The sequence below is a fragment of the Nansenia antarctica genome (assembly GCF_963989245.1).
Source record: "Nansenia antarctica genome assembly, chromosome: 1".
NCBI classification, from domain to species: domain Eukaryota; kingdom Metazoa; phylum Chordata; class Actinopteri; order Argentiniformes; family Microstomatidae; genus Nansenia; species Nansenia antarctica.
Genome location: NC_137674.1, coordinates 83,643,329 through 83,666,749, shown reverse-complemented (window position 1 = coordinate 83,666,749; position 23,421 = coordinate 83,643,329). Strand labels below are relative to the sequence as shown.

At 47.0% G+C, this 23,421-nt stretch overlaps 1 protein-coding gene across 1 annotated transcript in view; it reads right to left on the bottom strand.

The window, feature by feature from the left end:
* Positions 1-23,421, bottom strand: part of c4 (complement component 4) — a 79,147-nt gene that overhangs the window by 31,702 nt on the left and 24,024 nt on the right. Inside the window, exons 2-9 of the mRNA XM_080542161.1 lie at positions 7,593-7,785; positions 6,971-7,181; positions 3,259-3,329; positions 2,743-2,828; positions 1,742-1,824; positions 1,533-1,620; positions 1,342-1,447; positions 1,016-1,142 (exon numbers count right to left, since the gene is read on the bottom strand). Coding sequence (XP_080398287.1) covers positions 1,016-1,142; positions 1,342-1,447; positions 1,533-1,620; positions 1,742-1,824; positions 2,743-2,828; positions 3,259-3,329; positions 6,971-7,181; positions 7,593-7,785 — 965 coding nt within the window. The remainder of the gene's footprint in view (positions 1-1,015; positions 1,143-1,341; positions 1,448-1,532; positions 1,621-1,741; positions 1,825-2,742; positions 2,829-3,258; positions 3,330-6,970; positions 7,182-7,592; positions 7,786-23,421) is intronic.

Here is a 23,421-nt window from a genome sequence, read left to right as displayed (position 1 = left end):
ATTCCCCGTCAGCTGCAGACTCGTCGGTGGCTTTACTGAATCCATGTCGCATTTCACAGTTGTATCTTGCACTGTTTTACTCCTGGTACCATGTGTTGTTCGTGTTGTTCAATGAGAAACAGGATCTTTTTATAACTTTTATTAACGTGCTCCGATTACATCAACTCCATCTACCTAGTACCTATTAGTTCCTGTCCTCTGGCTACCCCTACATCATCTCCGGTCCTGTCCTATAACAAGGACCTCTACTGACACCTAGTGGTAGGAGTATCCAATCGTCACAGTTTGAGCCGTCGGATGCATTGTCTTTGCATGGAAACCGTATCCATGTCTTGTGCTTTCTCCAAGACTTAGTCTCAGAAAAGTACTTCTTAAATTGACTTTCGAGAGCCTCCAAGTGATCAACAATTGCGCATTTCACGTCAGGCGAGGGCACCGCGGAATCCGCGGAAATGCATTGAAATGCGCAGCCAGCTCCGCGCGGTAGCAGAATCTCGTGGATAGCTGTATGTAATTCAAAGACGCACGCCAATACTGATCCACGGGAAAGCCATCTGACCTCGGAATGGTAAAGGAGCGCGTTATAGCGGCGCATAGAGAAGCAAAGAGGCGGGTTTGTTATTATCAAACTAACTAAATTAGTAACGTTATGCTAGTTATTAATTAACGTTAATTTCGCAATGAAGACCGAACTGCAGCGTTTTAGCCAACACCTAGCTTGCTAGACAGGTGTTTTTTTTTTCTTTTTCAGCTGACGTTATGTGAGACTCTAGAATCATGGGCATCATTTATTTTGTAAATAGTTTTTTGGTCAAAGGTAGCTTATTATTGCCTATTAATGCTTGTACTTTACTCAATATCATTTTTGTTATATTTTGTAATTCTCACTGATTATTTTGGTGAAAAATGTCAATTATTATGACAAAAATTGGCGGACCCCCTGCAGTACCTCTGCGGACCCCCTAGGGGTCGCGGACCCCCGGTTGAAGACCACTGCACTAGATGAAGGACTCACTTGATGTTTCCAAGGCTGTGACAGCTATGTAAAGATGGTAGCCCTCCATGTGTAAAATGCTTTGATTCTCTGCCTTTCTGCGTAAGTCTTCTGTTAGCAGGGCAACGCTGGCAATGCCATTTTCAATCTGTATCACCAAAGAAAATGCAATGCAAGTACAGTATAGTGTGTTTAGAATAGTCAATACAAGGCACTTGCACAGATAGACATATCTGTACACATTTAAAAACATGGTCAGGAGAAATCACCATGTCTTTTCAGTTAGGAGCATAGTTTTAAGCTTTTACAAATGTATTATGATCCGTATAGTGGGTATTATAACTCACAAGTGTCTTGTTCTCAATTCCAGGCAGGTATGTTCTGTTCCCATGGTCATCTGTGAGTCCAAATCTTACGTAAGCTATGCCGTTGACTCCTTTGCCGTATGTGTACCTGGAATCAGTACGCATATTTGGCTTACGGCTGACTGATACTACTGTAACAAATATGCTGTCATAGCAAATCGTAAGAAACTCACCTGGCAGAAACATTGAATTGAAAGGAGTCTTCTCTGAGTAAATGATAGGATTTAAACGCCTTTATATTCACCTCAAATGTTGGAAGTACTGAAATCAAATAGAGGGAGGCTTCACTCAAACAAAGGGTGTGTTATCATTGTTGTTGAGCCATATCTGAATGATGAATAAAGAATCATTGGGATCATGTACTTTTAACCAAGTAACTTACCATATTCCCTGACCTCAAACTCTGCAGAGGAATTTGACATTGGATGGTCAGCATAAGATGCAACAATTTTCCATTGGCCAGCCCTGTAAATTCATATACAATGCTATTAAACACATTATAAAATGCAGTGCCTATGGTTGTTCTTTATTCACTCAAAGTTATTTTTAGTACTCAAGCGAGCACCCACAAAAATGCTGGATGATATTGTCAATACAAGGCATTGTCTAGCCAAGCTGAAGCTAGACCAATGTGGTGGAAGTGGAACCCACTTGTCCTCACTCTAATTAACTCCAATGTTAGTCATCCATATTCAATCTGGCTTCTGAGCGACTTAGCTAGGCATCCTTGAAGCATGTCACGTCTCAAAAAACAACTTAGTGGTACATGTCTGAAGTGAACGAAGTATTTCAAGGCAGCATGAACGCAAGGTAATCATAAACTTAACCCCCCCCCACCAAACAAGCGGTGATAGATAGATTATCAACGTCTGTGGCACCAAGTAATATCGTTAGCCTCATAGCATAATTGCCTAAGTCATGCTTCACTTGTGGTCAGCCGAGCCATCTTTGTATGTAGTGTCAAAATTGCCTATGTCAAAGAGATGACTTGGGCAGATCATAGTGATTTTGGAATGTAACAAGCATTCTGATAGGCTGATGTCATAGTAGGCAATAATGCACAGTGAATCAGCAGTGTTTAGGAGAGTAGAGTTAAGGCCAATGCACACGGCGTGCGATTTTGTCGCACCGCCGAATTCGATTCCATTGTTTTGAATGAGACAATGCACACGGCGTGCGATGCGATATTGTCGCACGACAACATTAGATTCTCAATTCACATTCATTCAATCACTGGTGTGAATTGAGAATTGAATAATGTCGTGCGACAAAATCGCACGCCGTGTGCATTGGCCTTTAGGCAGATATCTCAATTTGGCCAAAATATGACTTAGGCAATTATGCTATGAGGCTAACGATATGCTGATAATCCTCTCCACTTACATTTCAACATCTGGAATCATTATGTTGCTCTGGATGACTTTACTTGATCGCAGCGCTCGGTTGTACACCATCAGATGTTTAGAGTTCTGGGGAGAGACAGAACGGAATGAGCATTATCATGAGATCAGCTGATTATTGTACTGCAACAAAGAGAAATGTGACACAGTCTGATCATTTGGTCGGCAACCAATCAAAATTTTCAGACTTTTCTTTTGAAACATGGAACTACGTTTCAACGTTGTTGAGAATCACAACTAGTCAAACCAAAATGCTGCAACGCAATGGATTGGGTGAGTAATCCCCACTGCTACCTAGTTAACTAGAACACAACTTTACATTGTTAGCAGGCTCAGAAAACAAGCTGCGTTAGATGACTAGCGATGTGTCATTGATTTTCAACAACGCGGAAATGTAATCACATTATTTCGAAAGGAAAGTCCGATCATTACATCGGATCCCGACATGAGGACCAAAGCATTAGAATGTGTCACAAATACAGATATCTTGCAAACTTACAAATATCTTAATCTGGATGATTTCATCTATGGGCAGCAGATAGTTGTCTAGTGTGAAGACCCTGAAATTTACTGGGAAAGAAAATAGGAAAGATGGGGTTAGGGGCTAACCCAACTAAGCTTTACCCTTGTGAAGTTCCTTCCATCACTCCCTCCTCTCCTTCCATCACTCCTCCTCTCTCCTTCCATCACTCCCTCTCTTCTTCCATCACTCCTTCTCTCCTTCAATCACTCCATCTCTCTCCTTCCATCACTCCTCTCTCCTTCCATCACGCCCTCTCTCCAAAGACATATTACTGAACGGGCCTACCGGGCCCAGGCCCAGGGGCCCCAGAGATCAGGGGGCCCTTTGCATTTCTTGTCGCAGGGATGCCGGTAGAAAATGTCCTACTGTAACTGGGACAAATGAGATTCCTTATATGAACGTAAAAAAACTATTTTGAATATACTTTTGAATATACTATTTTGAACAATTTTATAGGGGCCCACGTCTTGCAAAAAAAAGAGAAGCTTGTGTGGGCTACATAGTTTCTATAGCCTACTCAGATTCTAATGTGAATACAGGCTACATTCCCATTAGATTAATGAGTAGGCTATAGAAACTAGACACTAGAGGGCGCCATTAAAGTTTGTGTACTGGGGACAGGTCACGAGGTCACACTGGTGCAGGTCGCGAGGTCAATGTCATTAACAACGAACTTGAGACTGACAACGCACAGGTAAAATGGAGCACCGTCACACATTAAGTGGAGCAGCTAAACGAAAGATAAAAAAAGAAAAAGAAGCAAAACAATCTGATATTTTACATCATGTTCCTCGAATTTCAAATTTTTTCAAGAATATTAAAACAAATGAAGAGAACAACATTAGGGTTGCGGTTAGGGCACTTGAATCGTTGCGTGATTTTGTGGCTGCACAAAGAGACCTTTTTGACAGTTTTGAAAGCGCAGCTCTGAGTATACCGGGTGTCAGCCAGACTTACAGACATGATAGCCATCGCAGAAATAGACGCAAGACTTTTGCTGACGAGAATGGAGAGCAGGATATTGAGCTTGATGGAAGACGCAAGTTTCAGATAGAGACCTTCAATGTTGCCATCGACACGCTTATTCAGAGCCTCGGACACCGTCTGGAGGCCTACGGACACATGTGCAGTTTGTTCAATGTGCTTTTCTATGTCAAATCCAATGAGTCCAATGCCTCACTCATTGAAAAGGCAAAAGTTCTGGCATCTGCATACCCATCTGACCTAGATGGCAGTTTAGCCGATGAACTAATTCAGCTCAGATCTTTTATTAAGGCTGAAGATGATAAAAGCCCACAAGGACTACTCCGCGTAATTATCGATTGTGGCCTGCAATCTATGTTTCCAAATGTTTATGTTGCGCTGCGGCTATTTTTGACTCTGCCTGTAACCAATTGCGAAGGGGAGCGGTCATTCTCTGTGCTGTCCAGGATTAAAAACGAACTGCGGACTAAAATGATGCAACACCGTCTCAAGGCTCTTTCTCTCATGGCAATTGAGAGCGAACTGACCAAATCACTGGACTTTGATGATATCGTGGATGATTTTGCACGAAGCAGAGCCAGGAAAAAATGCATTGCATAAGGTAAGACTATTTTATGATTAATTTAGTCTTATAAAGCCATCCTGTGGTTGCTATATATGCCACCATAGTGTTGCCAATTGTTTTTGTTTGAAAGCGGTGTATTTTGTTACTGTACATGTACTGTACTGTTGTTGGCTTCAATTGAGTGTGGCATGCCTGTGTTGTAAATCCTGTGTCGTTGAAATACAGGTGAATTTTTTCTAGTTATTGTGCTGTTGTTGGCTTTGAGTGTTCCTCCGCTTTAAACCTGTTGAGATGCAGGTGAACATAGGCTGTCTTATATGCTGTTGGCATTGTGTTTACTTGCGCTCTAAAAAAAATAAAAAAGTGTTTGCGCTGGGGAGGGGGGGGGGGGGGGGGGGCTTTCTACACGTCCAGGCCCAGGGGCCCATTTTTTCATGATTCGTCTATGCCTCTCTCCTTCCATCACTCCTCCTCTCTCCTTCCATCACTCCCTCTCTTCTTCCATCACTCCTTCTCTCCTTCAATCACTCCATCTCTCTCCTTCCATCTGACCTCTGTCGTCATGAAGGTCCTGGAGCGCCTTGTCCTGGCCTACCTGAAGCTCATCACGGATCCTGTGCTGGACCCCCTGCAGTTCGCGTACAGAGCCAATAGATCCACGGAGGACGCCGTGAACATGGCTCTGCACTAGGCGCTAGAACACCTAGACACTGCAGGCAACTACGCCAGGATCCTGTTCGTGGACTTCAGCTCGGCCTTCAACACGATCCTCCCACACATCCTGGAGCACCAGCTATCCCTGCTGCAGGTGCCGGACTCCACCTGCAGGTGGATCACGGACTTCCTGACTGACAGGTCTCAGCGGGTGAAGCTGGGAAAGAGCATTTCCAGCTCCAGGTCCACCAGCACGGGCTCCCCGCAGGGCTGCGTCCTGTCTCCAGCACTGTTCTCCCTATACACCAACAGCTGTGTCTCCCGCCACACCTCGGTCAAGCTCCTGAAGTTTTCAGACGACACCACCCTGGTGGGCCTCATCTCCAGGGGGGACGAATCTGCCTACAGGGGTGAGATCGAGGGGCTGCAGAGCTGGTGCAGTTTTAACAATCTGGAGCTCAATGCTCTAAAAACAGTGGAGATGGTGGTGGACTTCCGAAGGAAAGCAGCCCTGCCCCCTCCCATCACGCTGGGAGGTACCCCGGTGGCCTCCGTGGAGTCATGCCGCTTTCTAGGCATGACCATCTCCCGGGACCTTAAGTGGGAGCGGAACACCGAGGCCCTCACGAAGAAGGCCCAGAAGAGGATGTTCTTCCTCCGGCAGCTGAGGAAATTCAGGCTGCCAAGGTCCATGATAATCCAGTTTTACACGGCCATCATAGAGTCCATCCTCACCCACTCCATCATCACCTGGTTCCCTGCTGCAACGACCAAGGACAAGGCCAAGTTGCAGCGGGTGATACGTTCAGTAGAGAGGGTGATCGGCTGTCCCTTGCCCTCCCTCAACTCCCTGCACGACACCAGGGCTCTGAGGAGGGCAAGGAAGATCATGGCCGACCCCTCCCACCCCGGCCACGGCCTCCTCACCCTGCTTCCCTCTGGGAGAAGGTTGCGACTGCCTAAGACATTAAAGGCCCGCCACAGGCTCAGTTTCTTCCCCTTAGCCGCCAGGCTGATAAATGACTCTGGCTTCCCCCTCCCCCCGCCCCCAAGTCTGCCGAGGACTGAACATGCACTGGACCTTGATTAACTCTGCACTGCACTTTATATATATACAGCACTACCTGTCCTGTGTTGTCCTGTTTTTGCCTGTTTTTGCATTTGTATTTGTTTTTTTCATGTATGTGAAAATAAATAAATGCACTTCTGTAATGCCAAAACAAATTCCTATATGTGTCAAGCATAATGGCAATAAACGTTATCTGAATCTGAATCTGAATCACTCCTCCTCTCTCCTTCCATCACTCCCTCCTCTCCTTCCATCACTCCTCCTCTCTCCTTCCATCACTCCCTCTCTTCTTCCATCACTCCTTCTCTCCTTCAATCACTCCATCTCTCTCCTTCCATCACTCCTCCTCTCTCCTTCCATCACACCCTCTCTCCTTCCATCACTCCCTCTCTCTCCTTCCATCACTCACAACATACCTGTTGATCCTGGGTTGTATATCGGCTTGTCTGTCTGGATAAAGATATAACCCTTTTTTGTTGACAACATGATGTTCACTTTTTTAAGGAACATTTCTAGATTGGCATTTTTGGGGAAAACATCACTGCTCTCTGCAGTCAGTTGGACGTATGCAGTTCCTTTCTTAGATTTCTGCTGCTCATCTGCTTGCGTATACAGGATAGGATCCACCTATAGGGCATATAAAACAGTGGTGAATACAGTATGCAGTTGTTAATAATAATAATAATAATTCATTATATTTATATAGTGTTTTTCTGAGGCTCAAAGACGCTGACAATATGGGAAAAAAACGGAAAACACAGAAACAACAAGCAACAGATAACATGAGCACATAGAACACAGAGTTAACGAACAGGGAGGGGGTTGGCAGGGTTAGGGGAGATGGTTAGGGGTAGGGGAGGTTGTATGCATGTCCAGGGGGGGAGGGGGGGGGGGGGGGTGGGGTTAGGGGAGATGGTTAGGGGTAGGGGAGGTTGTATGCATGGGAGAACAGGTAGGTTTTGGTAGTTGTAGTTGTGAGTAGTAACATACCAGAGGGTTAACATAGGAGGTTAACATTATACAGTATGTAATACTTGCCCTCATTTTCACCACGGCCTGATAGCTATTGGCTTCATTCAGAGTTAGTTGTTTTGTTTCAGACACAGCTGTGTTGGAGGTTTGGTGCTGAAAGGACAGAACTAGACGTGCAGGTTTGGTCGCTCCCTGGAGCTGCACTGTGACAGTCTCCTCCACTCCCAGATGAACGATGTTTGGAGCAGTGATGAGACATCTGTGGAGTAGTAATCGTACATGTACATGTACATGTACACACACACACACACACACACACACACACACAGACACAGACACAGACACAGACACAGACACACAGACACAGACACAGACACAGACACACACGCACACAGACACAGACACACACACACATTATATACACATGCACACACAAAAATAAATCATGCACAAAGATGCTAGTTGATCACTCTGATGTGCCCCTGCGTAAGTAATGGAACAGTAAAGCTACCTATAAAGGTAGCTTTACTGTTCCATTACTTACGCAGGGGCACTGTATCTGGCTGTCCTACCTCAGTCTAACCATCTTTTATCCACCTGTCCATCCTACTATCTCAACATCAACTACCTAGCCATCCTCCTTTCTTCCTATCACCAGTCACTTCTGCTAACCCATGCTGCTATCTATCTATCTATACCTATATCTATCTATTCATCAGAGCAATTGCGCGTCATCTCCCTGTCATCAGAATGATCACGCCCCTTTTTGGGTGATAGAAGTGTAGATGTTTGACTGGCGGTCAATGGGAATTTCTGGTCTTCGCTACTTTAATCCGATAAAATAAGAAAACCATAGTGCTTTTTAGATATTAGGAGCCCAAATCCGATGGCCAGTTAGGCAAACTAATATATAGTGTCTTTGCCGATCAATGATCGACGGCGTTATATAGAGAAAATTCATGAAATACGGGTTGATTCATCAGAGCAGTCATACGTCATCTCCCTGTCATCAGGGATTTGTAGTTCTTCATTTGATTTACGCGGTCAACAAAAATACAAAGGGTGTGTTATCATTGTTGTTGAGCCATATATATATATCTGAATGATGAATAAAGAATCGTTGGGATCATGTACTTTTAACCAAGTAACTTACTTGGAAGGAGAGAGGGAGTGATGGAAGGAGAGAGAGCGTGATGGAAGGAGACAGAGGGAGTGATGGAAGGAGAGATGGAGTGATGGAAGGAGAGAGGGTGTGATGGAAGGAGAGAGGGGTGATGGAAGGAGAGAAGGAGTGATGGAAGGAGAGAGATAATTGATTGATTGATTGATTTGATTGATTATACTTTATTGTCCCCGAGGGGAAATTTGTCTTGGGCATGGTACTTTCATGCTTCAAGTGCAACAGAGACGATACATACAACATACAGTAGACAAAGTAAACAACAGGACAGCAACAAACATTGAGTGACATTGGCAGCAGTTTCCACCTGGACATGGCATCATTTGGTATAAATATATATTGCACATAACCCTTCAAGTGGTGTTTTCGAATATTGCACATGGCCCTTCAAGTGGTGTCTAAGATAAAGTGCAGGTGCTGGTGATCATGTCCTAATCATCGTTTCTGCTTGAGCGAATTGATTAGTTTAATGGAGAATGGGACAAATGATAGTTTTAAGAGCTTATAATTACATCTTGGCATGCGAAGCCTTCTACCTAGGGGGAGAACTTCGTATTCTGTGGAGAGCGGATGTTGGGGGTCTGCGATTATCTTGTTAGCCTTGTCCAGGACGGCTTTTTCATATAGTTTATTTAGGATCACATAGTCTCTTTCACCTACAATTTTCATAGCTGTTTTGTGAATGCTGACTAGTCTGTTTTTTTGTTGTACAGTTATGTTGCCAAACCACACAATTATTCCATATCTGATTACACTTTCAACAATGGACTGATAGAAAATTCTCATGATCTGCTTTCTCACCCCATAAAGTCTGAGTCGCCTCAGGTGATAAAGCCTCTGCTGTAGTTTGTTACATAAGCTGTCTAAGTGTGTATTCCAGCAGAGATGGTTGTCTAATTGAATACCTAAGTACTTATAAGAGGGCACCTGGATGATTGTTTGGTCTTTAACGACCACAGGCTCATGGTCAGTTACCTGCCTTGGGTCTAACACAACCTCCTGAGTTTTGGTGAGGTTTAAGATGAGATGGTTGCTGTCGCACCATTTAGTGAATATGTTAATCTCATCATGGAGCACCGAGGGGTCTGTATCTTTATCAAGGAGACTTAGAATTGCAGTGTCGTCAGCATATTTTATAATATGGTTGCTTGGGTGGTTACTTTTACAGTCGTTGGTGTATACTGAGAAAAGATATGGGGACAGAACGCAACCTTGGGGGACACCTGTACTGCAGTGTTTAGTCACTGACAGTGTTCCATTGACTTTCACTTGCTGTTCTCTTTCTAACATGAAGGAATGGATCCATTTCATTAAAGTACTATTGACACCCATGTCTTTGAGCTTTCCTAAGAGCACGTGGGGTTGTACCGTATTAAAGGCGGAACTAAAGTCAACAAACATAATTCGGGCATAGGCCTATTTGTTCTCGAGGTGCTTGGATACAGAATGTGTGATATAGAGAATAGCATCCTCCGTGCTACGGTTCTGTTTATAGGCAAATTGAAAAACATCTAGCAGTGGGTCAATGTGTTTTCTAAGCAGAGACAGTACATATCGTTCAAAACATTTAATCACAATGGAAGTTAGAGCAATGGGGCGGAAGTCATTATTCTCCATGGCACGAGTTTTTTTCGGCACAGGGATTATAATTGACTTCCTCCACAGAGCTGGAACCTCGGTATTCAGGGACTTTTCAAATAGCGGACACCATGCTGTTGTTAGTTCTTCTGCACAGTTTTTGAGAAGAGAAGCTGATAGACCGTCTGGACCTGTGGACCTGTTGGTAGACACCCTGCTAAAGAGACGTTGAATGCTGGTAGGATTTACCTCCAACCAGCAGTTGGCATCAGTCTCTGGCAGGGTCTGCAACACATGGTCACACTCCTGAGAGTTCCATCAGGTAGAAGTCATTCAGCTCGTTTGCTTTTTGTTGTTCGTCTAGGGTCATGATCTGTCTTTTTGTTGGGTTCATGTTGGTCACTGATTTCATTGTGTCCCATAGTTTTTTAGAGTTGGAAGTCAAAAAACTTTGTTCCATTGTGTCCCTGTGTTTTTTCCTTGCACTAACAAGCAGTTGTTTTAGTTCTTTCTGGACCACTGACAGTCCTGCCCTGTCCTTATTTCTGAATGCCAGTTTTTTCCTATTTATGCAATCTTTGATTTCTTTTGTGATATATGGTTTGTTATTAGGATAAACTACTATTTCCTTCTTTGGGACAACATTGTCAACACAGAATCTTATATAGTCTGTTATCGTAACAGTGGCCTCATCCAGCTCTAGTACGTGGAATATGGACCAGTCTGTGCACAGAAAGCTACCCTTAAGTGTTTTACAGTTTTACAGTTTTACATTCAGGTTTGCTTGATTTAAAGACAGATTTGTACGAAGGGATTAAATGTACAATGTTGTGATCTGAGTTTGAGAGGGGAGGTTTTGATTTGGCTACATATGCATTTTTTACATTTCCATAGCATTTATCTAGGATCTTGTCATTACGGGTATTACATTTCACATATTGTTCAAAGGATTATTGACGGCAGCGGTGGTTTGTTGTTTCGCCGACGGAGGCGTTCACGTACGCCTCCCCGGCGACCTCGCCTGCGTTGTGGCCGTGGCCCGGTGTCTGTTGGCTGGGTGGAGTTCAGCACAAAGTCCGGTAGTGGCTGAGGTGGTCGGAGAGACAGCAGCGTTTCGCTGGAGTATGTGATGTGCTGTATAGTTCCATATTCCCCCTGCGTGTTGGTCGCACGGCAGCGGAGACGGTCGCTGATAACAGTAGAATGTTGCCGATAGACATATTACACAAAACACAAAACGAACAAAACAAATAAAAACACTTGAAGCAAACCAGTATCACCGGCCCGAGTCGCTACAGAGCAGCGCCACAGATGGAGTGATGGAAGGAGAGAGAGGGAGTGATGGAAGGAGAGAGGGTGTGATGGAAGGAGAGAGGAGTGATGGAAGGAGAGAAGGAGTGATGGAAGGAGAGAGATGGAGTGATGGAAGGAGAGAGAGGGAGTGATGGAAGGAGACAGGGAGTGATGGAAGGAGAGAGAGGGAGTGAGGGAATTAGAGAGGGAGTGATGGAAGGAGAGAGGGTGTGATGGAAGGAGAGAGAGGGTGTGATGGAAGGAGAGAGAGGAGGGATGGAAGGAAACAGAGGTAGAGAGGGAAGGAGAGAGAGGGAGTGATGGAAGGAGAGAGTGGAGTGATGGAAGGAGAGAGAGGAGTGATGGAATGAATGAATGGTCTTTATTGTCATTGATATAGTACAGGTACCAAACAACGAAATTTGGGAGGGGGGGCTCCCCTGGTGCTAGGAAAAAAAAACTAAAAAACAAGAAGGGAAAGGAGCTGGTTTACATAAATAAAGGCTATGTACACTATCCACTATACTATACTATACAAATAAAACACTGTGCTGTACTCTATGCTATGCTATACCTATTCTAACATTTCCTATTCTCTGAACCTTATGTACCCTAGGGTTGCCATATTGCACATAGTGTTATTGCACATTCATTTAAAGTGTCGCAGTTTGCAGGTTTGAAATGTACACATTTGTGTTTCAGTATTACACTTGATTTCAATCTAGTAGCTGCCATCAATTTGTCTAGATTGTCCAGGGCCTAGAACCTAGGTCTTTGCTGTGTTCAGGGCCTGAATGGCCCTGGGGTAGAAGCTGAGCTTCAGTCTGTTTGTCCTTGCGAACATGGTCCTGAACCGCCTGTTCGAGGGCAGCCGAGCAAAGTGTTCGTACCCAGGGTGGGATGGGTCTCTGGAGATCTTGGAGGCCTTCCTGAGGCAGCGTGTGTTGTACAGCTCTTCCAGAGAGGGGAGGGGGGCGCCGGTGATCTTCTGGGCCGATCTCACGACTCTCTGTAGCGCATTTCTCTCTGCGGCTGTGCAGCTGGAGAACCAGATGCAGATGCAGTAGGTGAGGATGCTCTCCACTGCGCAGCGGTAGAAGGCCACCAGCATCTCCTGTCCGATGTGGTCTTTCCTGAGGACTCTCAGGAAGAAGAGCCGCTGTTGTGCCTTCTTGATGATGGCTGCTGTGTTGTTCTTCCAGGACAGGTCATCCTGTATGTGCACCCCCAGGAATCGAAGGGTTGAGACTCTCTCCACGCTCCCTCCGTCGACGAGCAGGGGCTGGACCTCAGATTTTTTCCTCCTGAAGTCCACGATGATTTCCTGGGTCTTTGACTGGTTCAGCAGCAGGTTGTTAACTTTGCACAGCTTGCTCAGCTGCTCTACCTCATCCCTGTACGCCGCCTCGTCCCCCCCCCGAGATGCAGCCCACCACGGTGGTGTCGTCTGCAAACTTTATGATGGAGTTGCTGGGGTGGACGGGGGTGAAGTCGTAGGTGTAGAGGTTGTAGAGGATGGGGCTTAGCACGCAGCCCTGGGGGGACCCAGTGCTGAGTCTGAGGGCTGTGGAGGTGTGGGAGCCCACCCGCACCCTCTGGGGGCGGTCAGACAGGAAGTCCTTGATCCATGCACATATAGAGTGTGATAGTCCCAGGTCTAGTAGTTTGGTCACTAGCCTGTCTGGAAGGATGGTGTTGAAGGCAGAGCTGAAGTCCACAAAGAGCAGTCTCGCGTAGCTGTTTCCCCTCTCCAGGTGGGATAGAGTGGAGTGGAGAGTCGTCGCGATGGCGTCCTCTGTGGACCTGTGGGCTCTGTAGGCGAACTGGTATGGATCCAGGTTGGGCGGGAGGCGTGTGACTTAGAAGGAGAGAGTGGAGTGATGGAAGGAGAGAGTGGAGTGATGGAAGGAGACAGAGGAGTGATAGAAGGAGAGAAGGAGTGATGGAAGGAGAGAGAGGAGTGATGGAAGGAGAGAGTGGAGTGATGGAAGGAGAGAGAAGGAGTGATGGAAGGAGAGAGAGGAGTGATGGAAGGAGAGAGTGGAGTGATGGAAGGAGAGAGAAGGAGTGATGGAAGGAGAGAGAGGAGTGATGGAAGGAGAGAGTGGAGTGATGGAATGAGAGAGTGGAGAGATGGAAGGAGAGAGAAGGAGTGATGGAAAGAGAGAGAGGGAGTGATGGAAAGAGAGAGAGGGAGTGATGGAAGGAGAGAGAGGGAGTGATGGAAGGAGAGAGGGAGTGATGGAATGAGAGAAAGGGAGTGATGGGAGGAGACAGAATGATTGAAGGAGAGAGATGGAGTGATGGAAGGAGACAGAAGGAGTGATGGAAGGAGAGAGAGGGTGTGAAGGAAGGAGATAAGGAGTGATGGAAGGAGAGAGAGGGCAAGATGGAATGAGAGAGGGAAAGATGGAAGCAGAGAGAGGGAGTGATGGAAGGAGAGAGAGGGGGTGATGGAAGCAGAGAGAGGGAGTGATGGAAGGAGAGAGAGGGAGTGATGGAAGGAGAGAGAGTGGAGTGATGGAAAGAGAGAGAGGGAGTGATGGAAGGAGAGATATGGGGTGACGGCAGGAGGGAGAGGGTGTGATGAAGGAGAGAGATGGAGTGATGGAAGGAGAGAGGGGGAGTGATGGAAGAAGAGAGAAGGAGTGATGGAAGCAGAGAGAGGGAGTGATGGAAGGAGAGAGAGGGAGTGATGGAAAGAGAGAGAGGGAGTGATGGAAGGAGAGAGAGGAGTGATGGAAGGAGAGAGGGAAAGATGGAAGCAGAGAGAGGGAGTGATGGAAGGAGAGAGAGGGTGTGATGGAAGGAGAGAGAGGGAGTGATGGAAGGAGAGAGAGTGGAGTGATGGAAAGAGAGAGAGGGAGTGATGGAAGGAGAGAGAGGGAGTGATGGAAGGAGAGAGTGGAGTGATGGAAGAAGAGAGATGGAGTGATGGAAGGAGAGAGAGGGCGTGATGGAAGGAGAGAGGGCGTGATGGAAGGAGAGAGGGAAAGATGGAAACAGAGAGAGGGAGTGATGGAAGGAGAGAGAGGGTGTGATGGAAGGAGACAGAGGGAGTGATGGAAGGAGAGAGAGGGAGCGATGGAAGGAGAGAGGGCGTGATGGAAGGAGAGAGGAGGAGTGATGGAAGGAGAGAGGGGGTGATGGGAGGAGAGAGAGGGCATGATGGAAGGAGAGAGAGGGAGTGATGGAAGGAGAGAGAGGGCGTAATGGAAGGAGACAGAGGGAGTGATGGAAGGAGAGAGAGGGAGCGATGGAAGGAGAGAGGGCATGATGGAAGGAGAGAGGAGGAGTGATGGAAGGAGAGAGGGCGTGATGGGAGGAGAGAGAGGGCGTGATGGAAGGAGAGAGAGGGAGCGATGGAAGGAGAGAGGAGTGATGGAAGGAGAGAGGGAGTGATGGAAGGAGACAGAGGGAGTGATGGAAGGAGAGAGGGAGTGATGGAGGGAGAGGAGGGCATGATGGAAGGAGAGAGAGGGAGCGATGGAAGGAGAGAGGCAGTGATGGAAGGGGAGAGAGCGTGATGGAAGGAGAGAGCGAGTGAAGGAAGAAGAGAGGGGGAGTGATGGAAGAAGAGAGAGGGAGTGATGGAAGGAGAGAGATGGAGTGATGGAAGGAGAGAGGGAAAGATGGAAGGAGAGAGAGGGAGTGATGGAAGGAGAGAGGAGTGATGGAAGGAGACAGAAGGAGTGATGGAAGGAGAGAGAGGGTGTGAAGGAAGGAGATATGGAGTGATGGAAGGAGAGAGAGGGCAATATGGAATGAGAGAGAGGGAGTGATGGAAGGAGAGAGAGGGCGTGACGTCTCTCAACTCCCACAGGTTAGGGGCCCCTGGGAGGGGGGAGGAGAGGGAGCAGGGGGAGGTAGCAGGGAGTTCACCTCTCTCTCTCTCTATTTCCACTTAACAGTTTAGGGAACTCTGGGTGGTGGGGGGGGGAGTGGAGTATGGAGGCCACGATTCTCAATTTCCACTCCCTGTTTTTTTTTTATGGAGTTGTTCCAGATGGCGGCCGGTCTGTGTCATGGTGCGGAGTTCAGGGGATAACCAGGGGGAGGAGGTGGTGAAAGAGTCAGTGGTGGTTTTCATGGGGGCCAGTGAGTCAAGGGAGTCAGAGAGAATGGAGTTGAGCATGGTGGCATAGTCTTCCGGGTTGGAGGAATCAGGGGGGAGGGCAGAGGATATGGACTGAGACAGAGTGAGTGGGTTGACAGATTTGATGTTACGGAAAGAGATGGTGCGTTTGTTGGGGTGGTGCGGTGGGCCCAGGGGGGCAGAGAAGAGGATGCAGTAGTGGTCAGAGAGTGGGAATGGAAGAGGGTGGGGGTTGGATATGGGTAGGGAGGCAGAGCAGACAAGGTCGAGCGTATGGCCTTTTACATAGGTGGGGAAGTTGATGTGCTGGGTGAGGTGGAAACAGTCAAGGAGAACGAGGAAGTCAGCTGTGAGGTCGGAGTTAGGTTGGTCGACATGGATGTTAAAGTCACCAGTGAGTAGGAGGCGGGTGGAAAGGGAAGAAGCAAATGGTGAGGAGTTCAGAAAGATCAGACAGAAAAGAGGGGTGTGGCTTCGGTGGGCGGTAGAGTAGAAGTGCAGTTATGGAGTTTTGGGGAGTGAAAAGGCGAGGTATTCAAAGGATGACATGGGTGGGAGGTTGAGGTCCAGTACAGTGACAGTTAGCAGGGTTCCCACGGGTCCTTGAAATCCTTGAAAGTTTGTGAATTTGAAAAAAAAAATCAAGGCCTTAAAAGTTTTTGAAAATCGACATGGGTCATTGAAAGTGCTTGAATTCCCCTCTCTCTTTCTCTCTCTCTCTCTCTCAAAAAAAAAGATATAGGTAACATGTAGAAGGGAATAAAACAACCATACTAGTTACTAAGGTTAATTAATTAGTTAGCTAGATTTTAAACCGACATAACGCTGTTAGATTTGAAAACCCTTCATGGTCATTCCTATTATATACATTCTCATCTAGATCTGTCACAAACTATGCCGTGGTGGGCCCTTGAATTTGAAGGAATTGAGTCTCGAAAGTCCTTGAAAGGTCAGAATCAGAATCAGAATCAGAAGACTTTATTTGCCATGACATGTAAACATGTTAGGAATTTGGTTTGGTACAGTGGAGTACGGTTTACAGCAGGACAGGTGCAAGACAGGACAAGACAGTGCAAACCAACATCATAGTGCAAGAGTCATAATAATGTAGCCCAGCTACTAACGTGAGCTATGAGCATTTAATAAATAAGCATAATTTCATGGTTATGTACACGGTTATTAACATTGTTATAAGTTTATAATGTGTACTTGTTTACAAACTCTAATGTGAGTTCGCTCTTTGGTTATATGTCATTCATTCATTTCTTTATTTCATTGGTCCATCGGGAAGAGCTAGCCAATGAAATGTATGCTGAGAGAGAGGGGGCGGGACTTTGTACTAATAGAGTTAGGTTGCGTGTCAGAATGTTTGAGGACCTCGTCGAGGAAGTAACACTTGTGTATGCTGTGTGTATTAACAATTCGGGAATCAACGAACAGTTATTCTTTTGGATGTTGGTGCACATTGAAGCTACCAGAGGTAAATACATATGTCTGGTGTTTGTTTATAAGCTACATCTACTCGTTGTAGTATGTTATATTTGACTGTAGAGCTAATCGCGGCTAGCGGTTAGCTTAGCATAATTACGTTAGCATGTTGCTAGCCTTTGCTGAGTGATAAATTGTTTCTAGCTTTATCAAAACGAAATAGCTATTGGATTTTGTAGCTCAGTGTATTCTGTTAATTCAGAATTGGAAATCGAGAGACCAAGCCAAAGGAAAGCTCTCCGTTGGACAACGGAGACCGTTTCCAAATGCCTGGGGTAACTCGAGACCGTCCATTGAATCTTCGCGTCAGTGTCCTTCAATCATTCTCCTGCGCTCCTGGGAGAGCGCTGGACCTCATCCCCCCTCATCTCTGCCTCTTTTTACACCATCTTTCAAACCCCTCGTTTACCTACGAGTTCCCCACGAGGTTACGTGAGTACTGAACCACGCACAAGCTTTTGTTTGGACCTCGTGTGGACGAGTGAAGTGGCCATAACAGTTTCAAGGCCCCCCGCTCACAACCAACGTCAGCTGCAACGGTAACGCTGGTTAATGGACTGAGTTACAGAGTGCGTGTGTGTGTGAGTGTGGGCCCACCTTTTTATTTTACTGAATGATATATTGTACAATTGTGAATCCTTTGAGTTGACTTTGAGTTTATTGGAAACATTACATTTATTTCCTTGAAAGGAATTGGAATAGGCTTTGAGCCTATATTTTGTTATGTGATATTGTGATATTGTCTGTTGACATTGTATTGTGAATATTGTCTATTGACTTTGTATAACATTATAATTGACTACCAACACTTTAAATTTAGCATTTAGTAAATAAATATATACCCTTTGGTATTTGCATTTAAAGCCACTGTGTTGTGTCATAAACAGGTAATAGGCAATTCATATGATAATTAAAACATAAATACATTAAAAGGATTAAAAAGGAAGTCCTATTTAAAATACTTCCACATAGTTAATGGAGGCACTGATCGTCATAATTTGAATAGTTTATTATTACAGGTAATACCGCCACTTATTTAAAATAGAACTCAGGCCCCGCCCATATGGCAGGGGTTACATTGGAGGCACCGCTGAGATCACGTGGTTTCCAAACAAACTAAATAGTCAACTCAGTAAAATACAAAAGTTTCAACTCAAGTTTAGAACAACAACCATAAGTAAAGTAAAACACTATGTTTGTAACCAAGTTAAAGAACTGGTGTAGAGGAGAGGCAGTAGATGAGAAGAACGCGCTTATGATTGTTGTCCCAGGCAACACAGAAATAGCAAAAATAGAAGAAGTTCTACAGACTATAAAGTGCTTGGGACGTGTGCGCGTGAGAGGTAGGATAGTAAGTGAGACATCAGATGACCTCCTGGTGCTCTGTGAGTGCCGAGGAACAGTAACTGATCCAGCTGTTCCCCCGGAAATACCTCCAGCAGAGGGAGAAAAAGCATGGCCAATCTATATTGTGCCGGAAGTTCAAGTAGAAACTGAGGAGTTCACCACCTGCTCTGCTTCAAGCGGAGGGCAAGTCAATGGGAGATGTAAAGGCTCTATTCACCGACCCAGAGGCAGCCCCCTCCTCCGTAGAGTCCATCCTACGTGCAGTTGGTGACCTGCTAGACAAAACCGTGAAGCCCTCATCAGAAAGTGGAGGATACCGACGTCTGCGCACCTTCTCAGGTACTGTGCCTACCCCAGCCGGGGAAGAAACATTCGACCATTGGATGGAGCAGGCTTACCTGATGGTGGAGGAGAGTGACTGTGCATCCAAAGAGAAACGGAGAAGGATTCTGGAAAGCTTAAAGGGGCAGGCATATGAAGTAGTGAAGGCTGTGCGCTCATCCGACACCGACATAACCCCCGAAAAGTGCTTGGAAGCTCTGGAAAGTGCATTTGGACTGGCGGAATCTGGAGATGATCTCTACTTCGCGTTCCGACTGCAGCGCCAACAATCTGGAGAAAAACTGTCTGATTTCTTTAGAAGACTGGAGCGCTCTCTCTCCAAAGTTGTACAACGAGGCGGCCTACCGGCCAGTAACATGGATCGAGCTCGAGTGGAGCAATTGCTTAAAGGAGCAGTAGATGCTGACCTGATGTTGATCCAGCTGCGACTGAGAGAACGGAAGGATAACCCGCCCACGTTCCTTGACCTACTGCGGGAGATCCGCACAGAAGAGGAATATGAAGCCTCCAGAGCTAAACTAAATCCAGCTACGGTGCGCTCAGTCAACGCCCAACCACAAGCTGAAAACAAACTGTCAGAGATCCAAAGCCTAAGATCAGAGATTAAGGAAATGAAATCAATGTTCGCGACACTGGCTACAAACCCAAACCAAATCCCAGAAGGAAGGGGTGAGAAACCAGCCCAGGTCACAGAGACTAGACATGATCCTGAAGTTTTCGCTCTGAGGAAGCAAGTGCAACATCTGACACAGAAAATGAACTCAAAAAAGTTCCATGCAACGGCAACCCAATCAACGGTGATGGCCGTCGGCAGCACTCCTACGGTACCAAACACCCCAACCAGAGCATACGTTCCAAACACCCCAACCAGACCAGCAGCTGACTCAAAGGAGTACATATGCTATCGTTGTGGAGAGAATGGACATGTTGCAGGAAGGTGCCGAAACCCTGAGAATCAAAGCAAAGTAATCCAGAAGCTGATTGGTGCTCTCAAAACTGTCAGAGGTAACAACCCAGAGTCAGCCCATCCTGCTGATAAAGCTAATGTTAACGTTGACAGCAAGAAGAGTGCAGTAGGCAACGTTAAGACACCAGACCTGCCAGAAGGCTTAATAGGGCCCCCATCCATGGAGCCGTTAAAGGTCAATGGACACATGTGTGACGCACTGTTAGACAGTGGCTCACGTGTAAGCATAATTTTTGAGTCCTGGTATAAGCGTTACCTGTCAGATGTACCCATCAACCCTGTGAGCAGATTAGACATTTGGGGATTGAGTGACTCTAGTTATCCGTATCTAGGCTATGTAGTGGTAGATATGGAGTTTCCCAAGAAAGTAGCCGGAACTCCCACCACCATGTCCGTCCTAGCTTTAATTTGTCCAGATCCAGCAGGCCCTGACCAGACTCCTGTGATCCTTGGCACCAATGCCAAAGCCAGCCTTCCCAAACGTCTTGCTCAGCTATGTGAAAATAAAACCGGAGTGTTCATGGCTCGAACCCTGGGCATTCAGAGCCCCTGCCCAGAGTCCACAGACGTTGTTCAGGAAGGAAAGGAGGATGAAGTTGGATGTGTGAGGTGGCAGGGTCCCGGCTCGTTGGCACTAGCTGCTGGACGCAGCTGTCAGGCTACTTGTAAAGTGGAGACAAAGCAGCCACTGCCCGATGAGATCCTGATGGTGGAATCCTCCTCCATGAGCCCTCTCCCTGCAGGGGTGCTCCTACAGTCCATGGTGATTCCAAGTCATGCGGTTGATGTGAACCGGTTCACAGTGCTTATCCAGAATGAGTCCCTCAAGGATGCAACCATACCTGTCGGAACCATCCTAGGCCGCCTGTGCCGCACCGATGTAGTCACAGCGGTGTCAAAACAACCGTCAGCCTCAGAGGACTTTGACACAAGTCTGATCGATTTCGGAGACTCACCTGTTCCTGAAGAGTGGAAAGCACGACTCCGACAAAAGCTGTCTGAGAGAGGTGACGCATTCTCCCTACACGAACTGGATGTGGGACTGGCAAAAGGAGTGGAGCATCGCATCCGCATGTCAGACCAGAGACCCTTCCGTGAACGATCCAGGCGCATCGCACCTGCAGACATCGATGACGTGAGACAACATATCCAGAAGCTATTGGCTGGGGGCATCATCAAAGAATCCAGAAGCCCATATGCTTCACCAATAGTCGTTGTCAGAAAGAAAAATGGAGCGATCCGGATGTGTATCGACTACCGTACACTGAACAGCCGAACTGTCCCTGACCAGTACACCACGCCCCGGATCGACGAGGCTCTGGATTCTCTGTCTGGCAGCAAATGGTTCTCTGTCCTAGACTTGAGGAGTGGCTACTACCAATTAGCTATGAACGAAGAGGACAAGGAAAAAACTGCGTTCATCTGTCCTCTCGGATTCTATGAGTTTGAAAGAATGCCCCAAGGCATCACAGGAGCGCCTGCAACCTTCCAAAGGTTGATGGAGAAAGCAGTCGGAGACATGAACCTCCTCCAAGTACTGGTCTATCTCGACGACCTGATCGTTTTTGGCAAGTCATTGGAAGAACACGAGGAGAGACTACTGAAAGTCCTCGACCGACTCCGAGAAGTTGGCCTCAAGATCTCGATCGACAAATGCCACTTCTGTCAGACAAAGGTCAAATATGTCGGTCACATCGTCTCGGCTGATGGTGTTGCTGCCGATCCGGGAAAGATCGAGGCTGTCACCGCCTGGCCTAGGCCCACCAACCTGAAGACATTGCAGTCGTTCCTGGGTTTCTGTGGATATTATCGTAGATTCATCCACAACTACTCACCCATTGTCCGTCCCCTTACGGAGTTAACGAAGGGGTACGCCCCCACCCAGCGTGGGAAAAGACCTGGAAAGGGAAAAAGTGAGGTGTACCTGGATGAGCGAGAACCCTTCGGAGAGAGATGGGACCAGTCGTGCACTGAGGCCTTTGAGAAAATCAAACACTGCCTCACCAACGCCCCAGTCCTGGCGTTCGCAGACCCCAGCAAACCTTACACCCTGCATGTGGATGCTAGTCTGGCCGGCCTCGGCGCAGTGCTCTATCAGGACTACCCAGAAGGCCTGAGGCCAGTGGCATTCGCCAGCCGAAAGTTGAGCTCTTCAGAACGGAACTACCCCATCCACCAGCTAGAGTTCTTGTCACTGAAGTGGGCCCTCGTCGAAAAGTTCCACGACTATCTATATGGAGCCCGTTTCACGGTACGTACAGACAACAATCCTCTGACGTATGTCCTTACCACTGCAAAGCTCAACGCAACTGGACATCGTTGGCTGTCAGACTTGTCAGTGTACAACTTTGACATCATCTACAGACCTGGCCGGAATAACATCGATGCAGACCTACTGTCAAGGCTGGAGCCCAGAGAAGAGGATTCCGACTGGAAGAGTATACCCCAGTCTGGTGTCAAGTCCATCTGCCAGCAGGTCGGTGTCCTGGGATCCTCCCAAGCCTCACCAAGGTTTGCGGAACAACTTGGAGCGTCCCCTGAGTGTGTGCCCGACGTATACGCTTTCCCCACAAGCGTGCACATGAACACTCTTGGACAGCTGTCCAGACAAGAGCTCATCGTGGCTCAGGGCCAAGATCCTGTGATTGGAGCGACGATTCATGCAGTGAAGCATGGTGATTGGCTTAAGGATGTAGTGCCTTCTCCTGACATCCAGTCCATGAAGAAGGAAATGGGAAAGTTCGTCATGAAGGATGGGCTGCTGTACCGCTTGAGCCAAAGCCATTCAGGAGAGAACATCCAGCAGCTTGTGCTACCAGCTGAGTTCAGGCCAGTGGTTTTGAAGTCCATGCATGATGACTTAGGTCATTTGGGAGCAGAAAGGACGACTGACATGATAAGAAGCCGTTTCTACTGGCCAAAGATGGCTGCCAACGTCGAGCAGTATGTGAAGAACTGCGGAGAGTGCATTCTAAGGAAAAGGCCAAGCCACAAAGCTGCCCCGTTACACCAAATAGTCAGTGCTGGGCCACTGGACCTTGTCTGTATCGATTTCCTGTCCATGGAGCCGGATTCAAAGGGAATCAGCAATGTGTTAGTCATAACGGACCACTTTACGAGATATGCACAGGCCTTCCCGACCAAAACCAAAAGGCCCTCACAGTCGCCAAGATATTAGTGGAGACGTATTTTGTGCATTATGGACTACCAACTCGAATCCATTCCGACCAAGGACGAGACTTCGAGTCTAAACTGATCAAAGAACTGCTGAGGATAATGGGCATAAGGAAATCCCGAACGACCCCCTACCACCCACAGGGTGATCCCCAGCCGGAAAGATTTAACCGGACATTGCTGTCCATGCTGGGCACGCTAAGCCAAGAAAATAAACGACACTGGAGCCAACATGTCGTACATCTCGTACATGCGTACAATAGCACCAAATGTGACTCCACAGGATACTCTCCCTACTTTCTAATGTTCGGGAGAGAAGCCAAACTCCCCGTGGATGTATGCTTCGGGACACAGCCCGATGATGGAGAACGTCAGCACTCGTCATATGTCACAAAGCTCAAGCAAGATCTTCAGAAGGCCTACCAGATGG